Source organism: Camelus ferus, chromosome 22 (genome assembly GCF_009834535.1).
Source record: "Camelus ferus isolate YT-003-E chromosome 22, BCGSAC_Cfer_1.0, whole genome shotgun sequence".
NCBI lineage: Eukaryota > Metazoa > Chordata > Mammalia > Artiodactyla > Camelidae > Camelus > Camelus ferus.
This window is the reverse complement of record NC_045717.1, coordinates 3,204,752-3,225,692: the sequence shown is the minus strand read 5'-3', so window position 1 is coordinate 3,225,692 and position 20,941 is coordinate 3,204,752. Positions and strand designations below refer to the sequence as shown.

Here is a 20,941-nt window from a genome sequence, read left to right as displayed (position 1 = left end):
CGCGAGATTTGCTGGCCAGGCAAAGTCACCCTCCCACCCACATCTCGCGAGACCGGGGTGCATGAGCGGCTATCGGCCGGCTAGGGCTTGCAGGGAAGATGGAGCATCCCGCGCTGGGCACGGTGCAGGCCGCGGACAGCGGCGGGGCCCGGCCCTACAGCAGCCTGGAGGAGCGGGACGGCCGGGAACCGGACGGGCCGCGCTTCGACCGCGAGAGGGCGCGCCGCCTCTGGGAAGCAGTGTCCGGGGCCCAGCCGGTGGGGAGGGAGGAAGGTGAGTCCGGGGGTCTTCCGAGGCGGGAAGCCCCTCTCCTGCCTGCTCGGTTCGCGGGAAGTGGCGAACGCGCGGCGCGGGAACGCGGACCAGCCCCCGGGTCCACGGTCACACCCCCTGGCGCTCGGCCCGCCCCCTTGCGTGACGCGCCCCGGGACTCCCAGACTCGTGCACCCCGCCGAGGGCGGGCTCCGTTGGCCAGCGCCCCTGAAAACTGAGGCCACAGCACTCCAGGAATCGCGCGCAGATGGTCAAGGGCTTTCTCACGCCCGGGCCTCGGGGTCCTTTCCCTCGCCTTCCTTATCCACCAGAGCTCTTCGTAAACTCGGGGACTGGAGTCCTCGAGGCATGTCATTCAAGACGTCTCAGAGAGCCATAGAACCTTTCCCGCCTGACTCGTAGCCCCTTCGTTTCTCCCTGACTCTCACTCGTCCTAGTGTCCAGGTTCCCCGACCCCTAGTGTCTCTTGTCTCCCTTCTCTCATGCCCCACACTTCCGAGGGCTCTAGAAGGCTTTCTGCTTACCCCAGGGCTCCTCCTGGATTTGGTAACTGAGCCCTGGCTTACCCCTGTTTCTTGGTGTCTCTTGTCTCCACCAGCTGGGTCCCTTTTCTAAGATGGGGACCAGGAGCCTGAAAACCTGGCCAGGGCATACTTTGGCTCCAGTTTTCTTGTATCCTACGCCTGACCCAAAGTTGTGGAGGACAGGATACACGGGGCACTTCTGGGCTGAAGCTTCCCAGCTTGCTCTGCACTTGACATGGCGCTGGTTAAGGTGGAGATAGAAAGAGGAGGATGGGAAGAGCTGCCCTGACCCCGCTGTGTGACCCCCTTCACAATCCTTAGCAGTGCTAGCTGCTTACGTCTAACTGAGGTCTACACACTGGGCTTCTGTGCTAATCCTGTCCTGCAGTCTGCTGGGAAATCAGATTTCTCTAAAGGTTTGATTGCTTGCTGAGCAGACTAATCTTGGAAAATTAATATGTTGCTTGTGAACTGATTGCCCTTGGATAAAATGGAATTTTTGACCGCACCCAAGGAAGATTAAATTTGTTTAAATTTGGGGTGGTACATGGACCTGTACTCTGGTATATACTTCTCCAGCTTGAAAACTCGTCTAGTCTGACTCCTAAGTTAATATGGGGCTCCTGTCCCTTTCATCCTTATACTTTCAAACTTGTTTGGCACAAAGTTGCCTCTTGTCCACCTCCCACCCCTGGCAGTTTTCCTTTCATTAATCTGACATTAACTGACAACTGTTCTGTTCCCAGGACTGGCTGGGCATCAGAGCTACAGAAATAAGGAAAAAACAGTCCTTTCGCTGGAGGGGCTTGTAGTCTAGTCCAGGAAGCGGACACCAAAGAAATTGCAGTATAATGTAGTGGGTGCAATAAAGAGGAATGTCTAAGAATTGGGGGGTGCACAAAGAGGAAGTGACCTTTGTCCTCAGGGAGCAGGGAAAGCATGTCCTGGATACTGAAGCAGAGAACACAGCACCTGTGCTTTGAAAAGCTAACTGTCTATGTGTCTATGAATGCACACTGTCACTTAGAGCCCGGTTTATTTCCCTACTCTCCTCACTCTGTCCAAAAATTTATATGAGGTCTGGGTAGACACCTGTAACATGAAGTTCTGCTCACCTTGGTTTTTTGTTTTTTCTTAGCACTTTTATTGAGTTATAATGTACAAACCATAAAATTCACCCAACGTAACTGTACAATTTAATGATTTTTAATAAAAGTATGAAGTCGCATAACCCTATTGCGATTTAGAACATCTCCATCACTCCAGTGAGTTCCTTTGTGCTCCTTTACATGAAATCCCCACTCTCACCTCCTGCGCTAGGCAACCGCTAATCTGTGTTCTGTCTCTATAAATTTGCCTCTTCTGGACCTTTTGTATAAATGAAGTCATATCATATGTAGTCTTTTCATTTGGCTTTCCTCTGCATGTTTTTGAGGTTCAGCCAAATTGTGGCATGTATTAATCCTTAATTCCTTTTTATTGCTGAAAAGAATTCCATTGTATGGCTCTTGCTTTTTTATCCTCTGATAATCTTTGCCTCTTGAGTGGGCTGTTTAGACTATTCACATTTAATTTAGTTATCTACGTCTAGATTTACTGTCACTACTTCTCTCACCCTGTGAAAATCAGCCTTGTCGTTCATGCTCTAGATCTCTCAGCTTCTACCCCAGATATCTTCTGATGGTCTACAATATGGGTACGGACTGAATCCTGCCAGTCAGATGCTTTATAAGATTTGAAAGGCAGAAATGCAGTGAGGACCATATTCCTATGGCTATTGGCTATTGTTGCTATCAAGAAAAGTCATGGAACTATGAGATCTTCCTACATCAGTGCTGCAGCGTCCATCCTCCAGCTTCATAGGTTAAGAGGCAGTTTCAGGGACAATGGAAGCTTCTTATTTCAGCAAGGCTGTGATGGAGGCCTCAGAGACTGGAGCTCACCTATTGGAACAGTTATACATTTTTCCTAGAGACATTTCTGGAAGGCCCAACCTGGTACCTTCAGCCTTTCCAATAATTTTCTAAGTGCCTAATTTCCCCAATCAAACCTGTCCCCTCAGGTAATTGGTAGTTGGATTAGAGTTGTATGTAGATATCTGGGCAACAGGAATGCACATTCAGGCTACCTTCTCGGAATTCTGATAATTCATGGAAGTTCTTTTTCCCTCTGTGGACCTTCGCTTCCTCCAGCCTCGTGAACCTCTCAGATTTTGTGAGTCCAGAATTTAGGAAAGGGTTGGCTGGACAGTTCTGACTCGAGGTTTCTTATGCACTTGCAATCAGATGGTGGCTGGAGCTGGAATAGCAGTGAGATGGGACTTCTGGAGGCTGGCCAGGCATCTCTTTTTCCATGTGGTCTCAGGGTCTCTCCATGTGATTTCATGCATGGAATAATTAGGACTTCCTCGCAGCTTGGGAGAAAACTGCTTACATGGTGACTGCAGACTTTAAGAGCAAATATTCCCAATTTGGTGGACGTTTATAATTTCTGTCTCCTGTGTGGCTCTATGTTGCTTAGTGGTTAGCCAGTGAGTCAGTAAATACCTGGAGCCAGTGAGGTTCAGTCCTCTGCTGTTGGATCTGTGGTTCGGTAGGAAAACACATTCAAAGTTCAGGCCTTTTAAAAAATCATCCCTGGCTTTTACTGTCAGGCGCTTTTTGCATCTCCTCTGTGCATGTGTGCAGCCTCAGAGTTAGCCAGGAGCATGTGGCTAACTTGGGGCCTCTTAGGTCCCCATGGCCACACGGTTTCAGCTGCAAACATGACCACAGCCTCGGGCTATAATAGATCCTCTGGCCTGTCCTGCTCACCTGCCTCTGAGACCATCACTTCCACCAACATTGTAACTAGATCGGAGTGTTGCCCACCACTTCCACGGGGAAGCTGTTGGGTCTCATATCCTATCTCTTCCTGGTAGAACCTCTGTGCTAACTGAGTGTGGGAAGGGACGAGAGCAGTCCCAGATTCCTGCTGTTCTTAGCCAAATTTCTGCAGGTCTACAAGCATAAATGCTTCCCAGCTTTTTAAGTGTCCTTTGGTCAATTTCCAGAGTACTCAAGTGGTCTTTTTTGCCAGTTTATTCCAGTCTTACAGTTGCTGTGGGGAAAGAGGGTCTCCTCACTCTGCTATAGCTGGAGGTCCCACCCTATGTTCATTTTATATTCAACTTCACTTTCTCTGCCTGACTTTCTAAATTTGGAAGGTCCAAGACTCAGTCCCAGGAACTCTTTCCTTTTGCATCTACATTAGGCATTCTCTTCCAGTCCACAGCTTTAAATATGATTGATACACTGATGATTCTCAATTTGTATCTCCAGCTCTGACCTTTCCCTCAAGCTCCCGGCCTGAATCTCCAACTGACTGCTTGATATCTCTGTCCATATGTGTGACAGACCACTCATGTTTAATATGGCCAAAGGAAAAGTCTTTCATTTCTCCTCCAAGGCTGACTTCCAGTTCTCATCTGTTCAGTGCTCAAGTTCAAAACCTAGGCGTTGTCCTTGACTCCTCTCCTTCACCCACTACAACCAATTGAAGAAATTGGATATCAGATCAACTTCCAGAACATAATTCCTAATCCATCCACTTGGGGGGGGGGGGCAGAAAAATAGGGCATATTTATTCATTTTAATAGCCTCAAAACCAATGGAAATTCTGAATGATTCATGAAGTTAGTCCCAATGATAATTTGAGCTTCTGATATCTCCTTTTGTTAAAGTTATTTCTCTGCTAAACTGTGATCACATGTGGAAATTTAGTTTCAAAACTGCCAGCAAGAGAGAGGTATTCAAAGAAGTTCAGATTTTTTTTCCTATTAGATATCTCTTAATAAAGAAGGCATATTAGGAAAATAATACCTTTAGAGTACATATAAAACAGAACTGTCTGATTAAAAATGATTTTACTTATCATAATTCTGGTGATCAGCTGAGTGATTAAGTCTGCCTTCCCATGAAGGGCTCTTAATCTTACCAATCACTATCAAAATGTTGTAAACATATTTTATCAGAAATGTCTATGTGCTCCCCAGAAGAGATTATACATGATGTCACACACACGCACAAAAAGTTTACCTCATATAAACTTTTTCAGGTTTTAAACAATTTTCTTTCTCAAGCTTCTCTGACAACTCTTGAAGACTGCATCTCCCTGGCATCTCCTACAGAAAATACTTCCTATTGTAAGGCACAGTGTGGGATCTTGTGATTGTTCATAAGAACATCTCTGACTCACATTTGAAGGCTGAAATTAGACTGAAAACTATTATCAAGGAATAATTTGGACTCCATTTAAAGGAAAATTCAGGTGAAGAGTTATCTTAGGCCATGTTGGCAATGATCAGAACCTGTAGACCTAGAGTCTGGCAAGGTGCACATGACTTTCAGAAGCTATGTTTGCAGATGGTCCTGAGGAGGTTAGGAGTTTTATAGACATTTCTTAGGGACACCTTGGGATGCTATGGTCTATCGACTCTCTCCACAACTTCCTGCAGTTGAAGCCCCTTGACTGCCCCTTTGACCTTGCCAACCCTGTGATAATTGCATCTGACAGCTAAGTGGAGCCACCTGGCCTTGCTACTTCAGGCCCCATCATTCCCATGAATATTAACAAGCCAGGCTCCATGACTATCTGTCCTGTCATCCACTTTTCTCATCTCCATTGCCAACCTGCCTAATCCAGATTTCCATCATCTGTTGCCTGGAGGACTGCAGCCACCTCCTCCCTGCTCTCTCTGCTTCCATTCCTGTTCCCATAGTCTGCTGACACAACCACCAGGCTAATTTTTTCAAAACATATAAGCCATATCTGGCCACCTCTCATTGTGCTGAGAAGAAAATACACAGTTCATGCCATGGCTTAGGAGACCTTACAGTCGTTCAGCACGATCTGGTAGGCCTCAAGCTGTCTCTCCAACTTTATTTTCTGCCACTCTTCTCTCTTCATCATACTCTGTTCCCAGCTGTCCTCCCCCTCATTCCTTGCTTATGCCAAACTCGTCCCTGCCTCAGAGACTTGACGCCATCTCAGGCTGGAGACGCTGTCAGCACTGGAGCAGTGTTTCTCCCAGACCTGGTGGCTGACACCTCCCTAGCATGGTCTTCACTGTCTATCCTGCCCCCATTGCTGTCTCCACTTGCTTAGTTTTCATAGCTTTCCTCACCCTCTGTCACTATCTTGCTCATTTATTTACTTTGTACTCTGTCTTATTTGTTGACATGGCCCCAGCACTAAGCCCAGAGTGGCACCTAGAAGGCATTCTGAATCCATGTTTGTGAACTGTGTGAGTGTATTTTTTGAGGCCAAAGAAGTACATTTCATTCATTCAGCAGGTATTTACCAAGCCCCTCCTGTGGGTCAGGCATTTTATTAGATGCTGGAGACACAAGGTCAAAAATGACATGATCCTTGCCCTGTTTAGACTTTGGGAGTCAGATTCTGAATATCCTTCAAAGGGAACCCAATAAAACAAAATTCTAGCATCTCTAGGCAAAGAGAGGAAGGCTGGAATCTGACTCCTGGGTAACACTTTCCCCTCGTGGGCTTTGCATTCTGAGGAGCCTCTTACCTTCCCTTTAAAAAGCTCTGGCCCACATGTGTTCACAGACTCCCTTCCCTTGGTTTCTCTGAGCACAGCTGGGGCAGCCAAAGTCTGTCACAAAAATTTACCAAACACTGTAGGAGAAAAATGGGAAAATAAACAAGAGACCCTAAAGGGCAGAAGTACAGCCAGACAACAGCCCTTCTTCCCAAAAGGGCTGGCATGAACGAGCTTTAGATCTTGTGGTGTAGGGAGAGGCACCTTAAAAGTTCCCACCGAGAACCTTCCTCCAGGGAGTCTTGACCACTTTTTGGTCCAGAGTAGAAGATAAAAAACACGAGCCTGCTGTCCGCTTCCGGTCCTCTGGGCTCTGCCCCTGCGTAGATGACCGATGTCGTGATAGAACTCACGCCTTGAGCGAGATTTCACTCCCTCCTCAAAAAACAAGGCTTTGTTTTCTAGGCCCAACGATTAAGCCCAGGACAATGCCATGGTTTCCTGCAGTGTGGAGCTTCTGTGGCATGTTAGATAATTTTAGATGTTTTGAAATCAGATCAAGAGCAGTGAGAAAATTATTCCCTTTTCGGTGCTTTCAATCCTTCTGATTCTGTCTGGGGAGACATCGGTTGGCTGCTGCCATGTCTTAACACCTCTCCTCACAGTTGCCCCTCTCGGTTTTTTGTTTGTTTGTTTGTTTTTAATTTTTTTGGGGGGGTGGGTAGTTAGGTTTACTTGTTTACTTATTTTTAGAGGAGGTACTGGGGATTGAACCCAGGACCTCACGCATGCTAAGCAGCCACTCTCTTGTTCTTTTTAGGGAGAGCTGCAAGCTTCTCACACCAGTATCAGGCTACAGTTGTTTCATTTTAATTGTATTTATTTTTATTGGCATTTACTTTTTATAATTTAAAGATTCCTTTTTAAAAGAATTCACTTAGTAAAGAAAGTTGGCTTACATAAAATTATAAAGTAAGTAATAGGTTAGGTGGCATTGGACTCCAGCACGAGTCATGAAAAGCATCAGGGGAGGGGTGACTGAGGTTCACTGATCGAACAGCATGGCATTCCCTTACTCGGTGCCTGCATTTGAGGCAGGGTTCAAAGACAGTGCTGCTGAGGAAGGTTTCTAACTCAGAGATTTTTTGTTTTCCTCTCTGTAGTGGAACACATGATCCAGAAGAACCAGTGTCTCTTCACCAACACCCAGTGTAAGGTTTGCTGCGCCTTGCTCATTTCTGAGTCCCAGAAGCTGGCCCACTACCAGGTATGCCCTCCTACCTTTAGAATGGCTTCATTTTCCAGACCCAGTGCCAAGCCCACACTTCTCCCTGGCTTGCATGGTGAAATGAAATTACTTCCTAGCCATCCAGATGTTGCCTCCATGCATGTTGGCTGTGACTTGAAGATTGACTTAATTTTTCAGAGTCTCATCTCTCCCACCCAAATCAGGATCATGATACTTACACGTTCCCTTGCTGTTTGGTGTAACAGAAAGTATATGCTTTGGCTTTAAATAGACCTGTGTTCGAATCACAACTCTGCTACTCATCTTGGGCAGGAAACCTCACTGTATTCAGCCTCAGTTTCCTTTTCTATAAGATAGAGATGATGATAATTTTTTTCATAAATTGTTGTGAAATTAGATGTAAGTGCCTTGTACAGAGTAGGAACAAAGTAAACTAGGTTTCTCCCCTGACCCTGTCCTCCTCTGATGTTTTCGTGAGGATGAATCAGATGAAAATCTAGTGTTTTTGAGTGCCTGAACTGTGAAATGGCATTTGGCTATCTTTGATCTTTTTCCTGGGTTCTTACAGAGCAAAAAACATGCCAACAAAGTGAAGAGATACCTAGCAATCCATGGAATGGAGACATTAAAGGGGGAAACGAAGAAGCTAGACTCAGATCAGGTAATCCTGCTGCCATGTTGAGACCGCTCACTTCCTGATGAAGCCAGCAGGCAGGTTGGTGTGGTGGAAAGAGCGTGGGCTTTGAGTCAGACTGACGTGGCTTCAAATCCCAGCCGCATCGTGTGACTTGGGCAAGTCTTCTGACTTCTCCGAGCCTTGATTTCTTCCTCTATAAAATGAGGATGCTAGTATCAACTACCTTTTAGAATTTTTCCAAACTGAAATTAGGGAATGTTTATAAAAAGCACTCAACACAGGACCTGGCACATAGGAGGGGCTCAGTGAATGGAGCCGTTGTTCTGCGTTACACCCAGTGGTTTGATAGAGTGGGACAGCTGTCCATTCCCTACTCCAGAAGAGAAAGTGGAGGAAAAGTCAGGCTGCTTGCTTTCTTGAGACCCAGGCGAAAGAGCTGAAGCACTTGACGTTGAAATAAACAAGTGGAAGGAACTTTTTTCCAAATATCTGCTCTGATCAAGATGTAAATGCATTTGCTTTTTGCTTTAGAAGTGCTGTGAGAATTAGGCCAAAACAACCCCAGTCCCTCAAGTGTACCATTATTTTTGTTCCACGGCAGGCTGTGCAGACATGGGATGAAAAGCCAGCAGACTGGGTCACAGTGCTAGCTGTGCAACTTACTGGCTTGGTGCCTTTGGACAAGTCACTTAACCTCTCTGTACTTCACTAAAATGGACATAGTAGTTCCTACGTCTTAAGGGTATTGTGAGGTAAAATGCCAATTTTTAGTGGATGCTCAGTGAGTAAAAGTTGCCTCTACAAACTGTGCCTCCCTATTACAGTGACACCAGGTCTGGAAGGCCCTTGCTCATCCCTTTTTGACATTCACTAGGCTCATCCCCTAGTTGCTTTTCTTATGATGTGGAATTCAGAGAGACAGGGTCAACTCTGTGACCCTGGGCAAGTCACTTCCCCACTATATCTCTGTTCCTTAACTCTTGGGGTAGCCCAGTAGTTCAGATGAGAGCATGGGCCCTTCCCGCTCCAACAAAGAAGTACCCAGCCCGAAATGTCAATAGTGCCAAGGCTGAAAAATGCTATCTTAGAATGAATACGTTATTCAGAGATCAGACCTGAGAGAGAGGCTGGGAGCCCTTAATACAGGCTTGAAATACATTGTTTTCTAGCCTAATCATAATCATCAAATAAAACCCAGTGACCTGCTTGTTCAGCACACACTGAGCACCTGCTGTGTGCCCGACACCAGCAGGGCGCTAAGGATAGGAAACAGGTGAGTCCAGCAGTCCGCACCCAAGCATTGCACTTGAGTTCAATGCCACTGTCAGTTTAGGGTGACAAGGGGTAAGACAGAGGTCTATTTAATGCACTCCAGGAATACAGAGGAGGAGCAAGATTGAATCTTCCTGGAATAATCACACAAAGCGGCTTGATGATTGTTCACGGAGTAGTTTTCTTGGATAGAGTTCTCTCAGAAGAGATATTTAAAATGAGCCTTGAAGGCTAAGCAGACATACGCCAGGCAGGAAGGAAAGGAAATCGTTCTAGGCAGCAGGAACGGCCCACGTAAAACAAGGAAGCAACAGAGAACAAAATGGGGAATGGTGAGTAGAGTGTTGGCTGAAGTAGCTGGAGAAGAATCCGGAAAGGTAGGTTGGGGTTAGCGTGTGAAGGGGGCCTTTAGTGCCCATTCTCCTTTGGGCCGTGGGGAACCATTGAAGATTTTCCGGCCGGGCAGTGGCGTGATCAGACCTGTGTTCTTTCTCCTAACCAGAAGAGCAGCAGAAGCAAAGACAAGAACCAGTGCTGCCCCATCTGTAACATGACCTTTTCCTCCCCTGTCGTGGCCCAGTCGCACTACCTGGGGAAGACCCACGCAAAGAACTTAAAGCTGAAGCAGCAATCCACTAAGGTGGAAGGTACTGGTTTTCCTGAGTGGTGCTATATCGGGACCCCTCCCGGCCTCAAGGCACCAATGCCAGGTGCTCCCAGAAATGCTCACTGAGGCCACAGACTTGGAGAGGTTGAACTGCTTTTGAGAGCCCTTAAAAATATCAAAAGTAAACCCAGTTTCACAAAAATGCAGCCTCAGAGTGGTAGTCATTTAGCTGCCCTTTCTTTGGTTACATCAGTTTTTCTCTATAAAAGCGTCTTAGCCCTGGACTTTTGTCCTGACAAATAATTATGAGTCAGGAGCGCCAAAGTCCTCCAGGACTCACACCGTGAGAGCTTGCTACCTGCTACCTCTCTCACTTAGTTTTTCCCTCCTGGCATCCACCTGCCCATATCAGTATTCCAAGTTAAAAGCTAAGTCCTTGTCTTTTTCGTGTGCTTTAGGTTATGCCCTGCTCCCTTTAATCCTCAGAGCTGCCTGTTCTCAAGACAGGGACTTGCCTTTCAAAGCTGAGGGCTTCAGTGCTGCCACTGCTGCCCAGCGAGCTGTGTCTGCAGCTGTCACCAATTCACTCCCAGTGCAGTGACTTCTGAAATAGCCCCCTTTATCTTGTCACCACTGGGCTCAGCCTTCACTTTCGTCTCATTAACTCCTGACTCTCTGGATTTTTGACCTCTGCTAACTACAGTTAGCCAAGACTGAAAATTCTTTGATCTTTATTTCATTTTCTTCGTGGTAATTTTTGCTTCTCTATTTTGAACCAAAAAGACTATACTATCCATAGTACTTGTCCTTTTTTGTATTGTTGTGTTATAAAAACAAGACAAGGATGTTTTGGAAAGCTTTGAAAATAGGGTAAAAAGCCACTCAAAATTACACCCTCTTACCACACCCAAATCTAGCATTCCTGCTATAAAACAACAGAATACGGACTTTGAAGCCACAGATGCCAAAGTTTAAATTCTGGCCCTGCTATTTACCATCTGTATGACTTAACTTCTTCATGCCTGAGTTTTCTCACCTGTAAAATGTCGCTAATACTGCCTACTTCATGGGTTGTGAGGATAAAATAATGCGTATAAAGAGCCTAGGACATAACAGACGCTCAGTAAATGACAGTTCCTGTTGTTAGTAGTGTCACCGTCGTCACGACAGCCAGGGATGGAACCCCACATGAAGCGCAGTGGCTGATCAGGCATCCACCGCCTGGAGCACGTCACTGGCCTTGCTTATGGCTTGTTCATCACTAAGTTATACTAGCTCTAATTGTTTTTGTTTAAAGTCACTGTTCGTACCATTTATAGTACTCAAAAGATTAAACGCTAGGCCAAGGGAAACTAGCTTAAGAACAGAACTTTACAAAGTCACTTATCTTTCCATAAATGGGAAAATCCCCTGGAATATGCCTGGACCAATGATTCCACATTCAAAAGTTTATTTTTCATCTTTACTTTCACCCCTTGCCACATAAAGGATATGTTTTTTGATAGTTGTAATTATAGTGCATGTAATATTCATATCCTGCTTTTACTTTTAAGTTAGTAGTTTAGGCACATTTCCATGTTATTATATAAGCTTATAACTGTATTTCTGAGATTAAACATTTTTCTAATGTAAAAGTAATACAAGCATGTTGTAGAAAATATGGAAAATATAGATAAATGGAAAGAAAATTACCCATAATTTTATCATTCAAAGATAACCACTGTTAGCATTTGGAGTACTCTTCCTCCTGTAATCTTTTGTTATATGTACGTGTGTATATCTGTGTGTATGTTTGTTTTATGTATACCTAGATTACGTATATGAGCATAGAATACTTTAACCTTATTGTTTTTATAAAAACAGTGCATGCTCATTATTGTTTGATCCATTCAAACAATGCAAAAAGTACAGAGGAAAGTGAAATATCACCCAAATCCTACCACCAAGAGAGAAACACTATTACTATGTTGGTAACATTTCAAAATACCAGTACAATTTTTTAGAAATACAAGTACACATATAGATTGCACATGTATCTTTTAATAATGATATGGTCATATAATTTTTTATACTCCTTTCATTTAATATAACATTTATATTTCTTCACATTATTAAAAACTTTTTCATAAGCATTTTTAATGACTGTAATATCCCATCACACCACATTTATTTAACAGTTCCTCTGAATGGTGAACATTTACATTTGCCCCCCTCCCCTTTTTTATATTTATGAGTAACACTACAGCAAACATCCCTGTAGAATACTCTTTCCATGTTTCAGATTGTTTCCTGAGAGAAGACTCCATAGCTCTCCTTTTTATTAAATGTCCATTAAGTGGTTCCTCCAATTTTACTTAACCATTCATCTCTGATGCTTCTTTTCTTTTAAAGAATGACCTTTATGTTTTAATGACCATTATTATCTCTTTTCTAATATCAGAAATCTACATTCATTGTAGAAAATTTGGAAAATACAAAAGCACCCTTCTAGTCAATAGTTTTGGCCTTTTTTCTGTACATCACCCGTTTGTTTTTTTTCACTCAGTACCAAATACTGAATATTTTCTCATATTATTAAATATTCTACAACATGTACATTACTTTTCAATTTATTACTTTCTGAAACAATGCCCAGGGAGAAATCCGTGGCCAGGGAAATTGAGATTCCCTAAACTGGAAAGCCACTGTGGGAAAAGCCGGCAGGTTTCTTCTGGCTTGCTGAAAACCCTCAAAACTTCCCCCGCTGAAGTGGCAAAGGGGCGAAAGGGCATCTGTCTGTGAGAGCTGCCGAGCCCTGCCCCTCCTCCACCGATGGGGGGTTTAGGCCGCATGTCTAAAGTAGTGGTTTCTAGGTTGACAAACATTCCAGCTGTGTGGACTCATTAGTGAGTCATGGCGTCCACTTTACAAGGCCACAGTGCAGCCTGCGGTCAGCATCAGGACGTTTGCTGGCCCACAGGAGGCTTACACATGTGCCCATACCCGGCTCTGATTAACTGAATTCATGGGCCAGAGCCAGGGATGCTTTCTGAAGCATGAGCTGTATCCTTCAGGTCTCCCTGCCACACCCTGGCAGCCTGGCATAGCAAAGAGGGCTTGGTATTTAGGATCACACAGACCTGGATTCACTCATTAGCCAGGTGATCTTGGGTAAGTCATTTCACCCATCAGAGCCTCAGTTTTTATCTGTATTGTGGCAAAACGATACCTACCTACCTCATGGCAGAGTTCTGAGGACCAAAAGAGAAAATATATATACAAAGCTCATAACTAAATGTCAGTGTCATCCTCCTCTCCCCCACTTGGCCTAAAAGGCAGTGTAGCCTAAAAGGCCCCCCCTAGTATGGTGCCTTTCCTAGATGACCCTCCAGGCCCTCAGGTTCTGTATCTGTGCATTGGCTTCCAGATCTGGAACGGGGATACGTTGAGGATGGGAATAGACACCCAAACTTCTTGTCCTATTTGCTGTGAAGTTCTGGGGGATTCTGAGGGATGGGAAGACTGCAAGCATGTGCATCTCTAATCTGTTGTCATTTGGCAACTTGATGGCAGAAGAGCAGAGCCTCCTCAGAACAGGAGAAGATCAGGACCCACGAGCCTAAAGTAGTTAAAGCTGCCACACAGAGTAGCTGGTCTTCGGGCTCCCCCACATCCTCTCAGTTTTCCCAATTAGAGACGGCTGTGATTCACACAGGCAGCGCCACGCCTGCAAGTGTGGCTAGCTAGTGACCCAGCCTTTCTTTGCGTTCAGCGTACTCGAAAGCCTGGCACCTTCTGGGTTTTTTCATCGTGTCTGTTTGAACTCTCTCACCGCAGCTCTGTCGAAACGCCTTACAAACCCTTTCCTTGTGGCCTCCACCTTAGCCTTGCACCAGAATAGAGAGGCGATAGATCCAGACAAGTTCTGCAGCCTGTGCCACGCGACTTTCAATGACCCCGTCATGGCTCAACAACATTATGTGGGCAAGAAACACAGGAAACAGGAGACCAAGCTCAAACTTATGGCGCACTACGGGCGGCTGGCAGACCCCGCTGTTGCTGACTCATCGGGTAAGGGGGCCCCGCTCCCACCCCGCTCCCACCCCGCTCCCCTGGCCGCCACGGTCACGCTGCTCCTCCTCCAGATTTGAATAAGAATTCTGATTGTGCAACTAAATATTTAAACGTTTAAACCCTCTGTGAGTCAAACCTATCAGCAAGCCAGATTTGGGACAAAGGCCACCAGTTTGCAACATCTGATTTAAATTCCCTGTCATGCACATTTCTTGTCTGAAGGCCTCAGCAACCTCTGCCAGATTTTATACTGTCCTCAGGATCCTTCCTCTCCCAGCAGCTGAGGCTCCCTGGGATGTACCCCCGGGATAGCGTGGTGAAGGGGACCACTCATCAAGATTTAGCCCTTGGAATGTCAGTACTAAATGGTGAGGTCAGATTAGAGACAGCAGAAGAAACTGAGAAGGAGCCCCCAGAGGAGAAAAAGCAAGACCGCGGGCATGCGGAAAGCTAAGGGCGCAGAGACTGAGAAGAAGGGAGGGGTCACCAGTTCTGCCAGATGCTGTTGAGAGGTCATGTATAGTGAGGTCTCATAAGCGTCCGTTTTGTCCATTACATTTAGTTACCAGGAAGCCAGCATTGGCCTTGGAGAGAGAGAAAGAGTGGGAGAGAGCGTGTGTGTGTGTTGTATAGCGGGATAGGTTGCAAAGTAATTGAGAGACAAGGAAATGGAGAAGCAATTGTAGACAGGTCTTTCAGAAGTCTTGGCAGTAAAAGGGGGGAGCTACAGGTTTTTCTAAATAAACCAGATGTTTAAAAATCAGCTCTAGTAATTTACACTTCATAAAATCACAGGGGTAAACCAGAACATCAGACATATAAAATGAAAAGCAGATGAAAGTGTATGAGTGTGGGTACTGGACAAACGTGCTTTTTTCGAAGCACCAGTGAATTCCTCACTTGCCCCAGATGACCATTTGAATCTAGCTTCCAGGTTAGCACTTCGTGTGCTGAGATGTACCTCGCGTGCGAGAGTCCAGAGACCTGTGGTGCCCAGGGAAGAACAGGGACCTCACAGACCAGAGCGCAAGTCCAAGCTCAACCACTTAACCTCCCTGAGCCTGTTTCCTGCTCTGAAAAATAGAGATAATGACCTATCTTGCAGCACTGTTGTAAGAATCAAAGGGCATAAATAGCCAAAATTTTGTCATGGTGGCTGGTGCTTAATAGGTAACAAGAGTGGGCTGTTGTAATCTGGGCATCAGTGACTCTTCACCATTGGTGGTTGTCACCCTGCACACCAGCCCCAGGTCCCACTCCACATCCTTGCGGGGAGAGTGGTTCGGCTAGTCCATTGTGCGTGTTTTCCCTGTTCGTGTTGAACCATGAATTCTGGCCTTCAGTGTGTCAAAAAGGCCTGAACTCTGATTGCAGTAATTTTGCCCTTAAATGCTTTAAAGGGATGTGTCTTCCAGGAAGTACCTGAAGATACAAGAGAAACAAACGTAGCAGGGAACACTGGACAGCTTACTGGACTAGGGGAGCTTGTGGGTGTTCCCAGTAGCTGCAGCTGCTGTGAGAGACTGGTTAGAAGACACTCTCCATCTCTTTGCCAGCTTGGCTCATGGAACCCATAGGAGTGAAATAATAATATAAAAGCTCGCATTTGTTGAACACTTACTACGTGCCAGTTGGCTTTTATTTGAATCATTACAATAACCTTTGAGGTTAATACTAATAGTAACCTCACTTTATAGGTAAGGAACCTTAGTCTTAGAGAAGCCCCACCTTTATAAATGAGGACACCAGATCCCAGAGAGCTTAAATAACTGGCCTGTGGTCCTACAGGTAAGAAATGATAGAGCTGGGATTTGAACCTCGATGAACTCACTCCAGAGCTGTGAGACTTTAGGATGACAGATAATTCAAAAGGTGTCAAAGGGACTCCTAAAGTCCTGGTGCAGTGCGTCTTGCACAGCTAGCAGCCGGCCTGCTGAGCAACTGCAGCCTTCGGAGGCAGGGCAGCCTGAGATTGCCACTTCCTCTGCGTTCTTGGGCGTGTGGCCGTGCCTGATTTTCCTCATCTATAAGAGAATAATGATACTGGCTTCCACAGGATCATTATGAGGGCCAGTCAAAATTTTATGTAGTTCACGGCCTATACCAGGCACTTGGTAAATAGCTACTTTTTATTGTAGGTATTATGGTTGTGGTATAATCGGTTCATAGATGGGAAAAGCTGAGGATCAGAAAAGGAAAGGGATTTAGCCAGGGTCACATGAAGGCAGAGTCAGGAGTCCAGCCCCTTATCTTGACTCCTGCCCCATGCTCTCTCTGCCAGACCGTGGGAAGAGAGGCCACTTTGTCACTGGAGCATCCCTGGTAGTGAGACAGGGTCTCTGTGAACCTCATGGTTTAGATTAAGTTTCATAGCAGGCCTTCTCATTAATTACTGTTATTGCAAGCCCGAGGAGTGTGCCACCTTCCCAGAGATCTCAGCAAAGGGCATCCTTGATGAGGCCACTTAGCACAGTCAAGCGGGAAAGACAGTTGCATTAGATGTCACCTCTTTGTTCTGTCAGTGTTTTATATACTGAACAGACAGCTATTCTGGGCCAGGCTCAGTGCTGGGAATGAGGGTTCAGAGGGGAACGAGGAGGTTCCCAGCCCCAAGGAACACACAGGCACCCATGTGCCCCCTGAGCATTGAGGCTTCAGGGGTTCTTGCCAGGGCCACTCACCTGACCGCATCCCACCCATCCATCCTTAGAAGGGCATTTGCGCATGCTGTCAAAAGCAGCAGCCCCCAGCCCCCTTCTTACTGGAAGACTAAGCATCTTGCCTTTGATGTGTGTTGCAGCCGGGAAGGGCTATCCCTGCAAGACGTGTAAGATAGTGCTGAACTCCATAGAGCAGTACCAGGCGCACGTCAGCGGCTTCAAACACAAGAACCAGTGAGTAATCGTACTTCGAAATTCAAGGGTCTGCAGCAGGAGCCAGGGCTTCTGGTTTAGAACAAAGCCCCATACTCCCTGGCTGAAATGGAATCCTGGCAGTCTTCTCCGTCAACAGCTCAATCACTTAGCAGAAAGCAGTGTCTCCTCTAAGTTCTTCTCCCATCACCATCTCCCCAGCCTTTAGACCTGCTAGGCTGAAGGTTTTAGTAGAGGAACATAAACGATTTCCTTGGTGGTCTCCTAAGAGTACTTAGATTTTCTGGCTGTTAGCAGTCTTAACTAGAGAAACTTTACCCCCAGTGGACTGAGTACCCTAGTCTTCACTGCCAGCAATTCTGTGGCAAGAGCTCCCTCTACAGATTATTACCGAATATGACCAGATTGTTTCATTGATCAAATACTTACTGAACACCCTCTGGCCAAGACAGACCCAGTCCCTACTCTCATAATGTTACATTCTGATGGGAGGAGACAAACAATAAGTACGTAAACAACCAGTAATTACAAATTGTGATAAGTGCTTTGAAAGGAAGAGATGAACAGAGTCATCTGTTCATGATAATCTTGAAAATGACTGACATTCTTTGAACTCCTGGTCTGTTGCAGGCCGTATACTAAGCAGATTCTCTCAGGTGATCCTCATAACAATCCTGGGAATAAGGGATTGTTATTCTAATATTAAAGATATAGGCAACCACCATTCAAAGTGGTATTGTGAGAAATAAAATAAAATAAAAAACAAAGTGGTATTATGAGGCAGAGCCATAGTTCACACTGAGGCTCGTCTGACTCAGCGTGCTCCTCCAGGGCGTCCTGCTGACGAGGTTGTGGCACCATGTGATATGAACAGGTGAGGGCGCTTGCGGTTCTGTCCCTTCCTATCTGAAGGGAACTGTGTGGTGTGGACAGTGTGCCACAGCATAACCTTCTGAGATTGATTATCCCCATTTTACAGGTGAGGAAACAGTTTCAGGCCAGCAAGTCTGCTGAAATGATTGCTTTGACTTTGGTGATTGGTTCTGCGTTGCTTACAGAGCCGAATGAATGAAAGGTGGTAGAAATACAGAGTGTTGAGGTCAGAACTTCCTTGGTCCTCTCTGCTCTGCCTGACATCTCCTCCCACCCTGCGGCAGATCTTCCACTTTATTGGTTGACATGTGTTTAATTGGGAGAACTCTGGAGGCTCCTCTTAGATGTGGACTTGAGACAAGCCCTGGCGGCCCAGCCTGGTCCCGCTCCTGCTCCAGCAGACCTCCCTTGTAGCATGACTGGTGGCAACTTGGCAGCCACCTTGGGGCCAGCCAGAGCCCTGCCCTGGGGCTCTCTGACTTGAAAATGCTGGTGGTGTTTACTGTTTTCTTTCTACACTTTCCAGCTGTGTGACCTTAGGTGAGTCAGTAAAGCTCGTTGAGCTTCCAGTTCCTTTCTGTAAGATTATAGTACAATTTGTTGAACACCTAATTCAGTCTCATGGAATTTGCAACAGTGGCTCTGAATTAGGACCTCTTCCCCTTTACAACCCAAGGAAATCTAATGTCAAGTAGATTGAGTGACCTGCCCCAGATTACGTGGTTGCTGGGAGTTAAACCTGGGATTCAAACCTCTTTGACTGCAAAGCCCGTTCGTTTTGCTCTGCCGCTTCCAAGTGGTGCTCCTTAATGGGACAATGTGATAGTTAGAGGTAATGTACGTGGGGTTGTAGTACTGATAAAGGGAGCTGTTAGAGATAAGCTTTCATTCATTCAGCAAATGTATACTGAGTACCTTTTATGACCCAAGCCCTGCTTTGAACGTGGGGCTACCATAGGAACCAAGACCAGTGCTGTTCCCTGATCCTCTGGATCCCCCTCTGGTGGTAGAAGCAGAGCCTAAACAAATCCATAAACAAATAGGACAATATCAGGTGGTGCCGGGTGAGACAGGGAGGGGAGAGCCACTTAACATTCCATGTGAGGGCGAGAATGGTCATTCTCTGTCATCCAGGTCATGCAGGGCCCTGCAGGCAGAGTAGATGGTTTGGTATAGAGGAAAGATACGGACTGCAGTCCTACTGTGGGCAGGTCACTTATACTTTCTGAACTTTAGTTTCCTCATATGTAAAATGGGGGTGCTAGCCCCACCCTTGCAGAACTGACATGAGGATGAGATGGAATACTGGAAGCAAACACCCAGCCCTGTGCCCCGCACGCGGCGGCCCTCGGTGAAGGAGAGCTGCCCTGCTTACTGCTCCGAGGGCCTGGAAGAGCTGTACTACCATCAGAATAAGCTACGGGGAGGAGCATCACTACCGCCACCAGCTAACCCTGTGCCTTTATTCCTTCTCAAATTACAGGTCACCAAAAACAATGGCATCACCTCTGGGCCAGATTCCCGTGCAAAGGCAGCCCATTCAGAAAGACTCAGCCACCTTGGAAGGCTAGAGGTGTTTCTGTACAACACCCCAGGTTGAGCCAGCCATGAGCCAGCTTCCTGTAACTATGGTCAGCCCTTGGCTCCTTCTTCCTCCTTTCTTACACCTGGAGAATATGTAGGCCTGAGGCAGGAGTGGACCACAGACAGCCTCTGACTGGTCCAGGCAAATCCGCCCCTGCCCCTCCCCTTTGGAATGGGCCCTGTAGGTCAGGATAAGGGAAGAAGGGATCTTGACAGGACGTGGGTTGTAGTTTGGAGTTTGGCCTTTCCCCGTCCCCAGCCCTTCTGGGCCATATGTCATGAGGCCCCAGGCCTATCTTTTCCTCTGCAAGTCAGTTTTGGACCAGTCTCTGCAGCTAAAGAGCTGAGCTCTCCCTGGGTTCTAGGCGTCTCCAGTGAAACCTGGAGCTTCCACGCCAGACCTTGGCCTGGGCAGGAGAGGGCAGATGGAAGTGGCTGCCACACAGGAAGCTTAGAGTTAATGTGACACTCCCCCTCCCCCAAAAAAGTTTCCTTTTGCTGAGCCTGGGATCAGATGCTGGCCAGTTACACAGATTTCTGCCCACCGTGAAGTCTCTTCCTGGAGCAGTCACACGGTCCTGGCCGAGCATTGCTGTCCCCCTCGCCCTCGTCCTCCACAGTTCCTGAATGGTGCTAAGGATCTGCAGCAACTGGGGACACGCTAGAGCTGACGGAGGCCTCAGTACCCAGTGGGATCATCGAAAGCTCCAGCAGGGGCCTTTCCCCTCCTCCATCAGAGGTGCTCTGACCCAGGGTCACATGGGGAAGTCTCTGCCTGCAAATATCCTTGATGGTTCTGCGCCCTCAAAGGCAACCTGCCTCCTGCCAGCAGCTTAGAGGCTAATTGCTGCCCTTCGGCCCTACTGGCCCTCTCCTTCCCCTTGTGCAGCAGACCACCTGCCCAGGTTGCTATGGTGCTAGTCCTCCCCCATCATCCACCAGGAGATGCTGGGTACCAAGGAGCAGGATGGGTCCCCAGGAGAAGAAGAGAGCTAGTGTAAGTTTCTGCGGTGAGTGAGGAAACAGACGTTTCCCTGGCCCCACACCTAGATTTCTCTAACACGGCTATGTTGTACGGCCTGGGATGTCCCTGGGAGTGGACTTTACCTCGGAGCTTTCAAACAGGAATTCCAGGGAGGTTCACCATCTGAGGTTCCTCTTCAGTGGGGCAAAGGAGTCCCCAGCTGCTCTCGTGGCCTCCTCCCCACGCTCCCTATCCCTTGGCCTGTGAATGCCTTTACGTATTGTGTGTGGATATGTGTGTGTGCACTCATGCTCTCTCTTGGTCACTGAAGCACCTAAATAAAGAATTTCTCCCATGAGCCAGATTGCAACTGAACAGACCTGGGATTTGGATCTAGTGTGTGTGTCTTTACCCCTCACCCTCACCCCGCTCAGACTTCCAGCACCCTAAGTACTGACTTTGGGATTTGAGACAGAGACAGACACCAAATTGC

General features: G+C 46.7%; 1 protein-coding gene across 2 annotated transcripts; it reads left to right on the top strand.

Moving 5' to 3' along the window:
- Positions 1-60: 60 nt before the first annotated feature.
- Positions 61-20,840, top strand: ZNF346 (zinc finger protein 346). 2 transcript variants are annotated; one of them, XM_032465013.1, is made up of 7 exons: positions 61-273; positions 7,500-7,603; positions 8,154-8,246; positions 9,997-10,141; positions 13,966-14,151; positions 16,955-17,048; positions 19,384-20,840. In XM_032465013.1, exons 1-7 carry the CDS (start codon positions 99-101, stop codon positions 19,469-19,471), a joined length of 885 nt encoding a protein of 294 aa, XP_032320904.1. In that variant the 5' UTR covers positions 61-98; the 3' UTR covers positions 19,472-20,840. The 2 variants fall into 2 exon arrangements, with proteins under 2 accessions (XP_032320904.1, XP_032320903.1); XM_032465012.1 differs by having other exon boundaries at positions 13,918-14,151.
- The last annotated feature ends 101 nt before the right edge of the window (positions 20,841-20,941 follow it).

Bases quoted from the DNA above. Each gene is read 5' to 3' on its own strand.
- ZNF346 (XM_032465012.1), top strand. From the start codon at position 99: ATGGAGCATCCCGCGCTGGGCACGGTGCAGGCCGCGGACAGCGGCGGG. The intron at 274-7,499 runs GTGAGTCCGGGG...TCCTCTCTGTAG, and splicing joins GCCGGTGGGGAGGGAGGAAG to TGGAACACATGATCCAGAAG. The intron at 7,604-8,153 runs GTATGCCCTCCT...GGGTTCTTACAG, and splicing joins AGAAGCTGGCCCACTACCAG to AGCAAAAAACATGCCAACAA.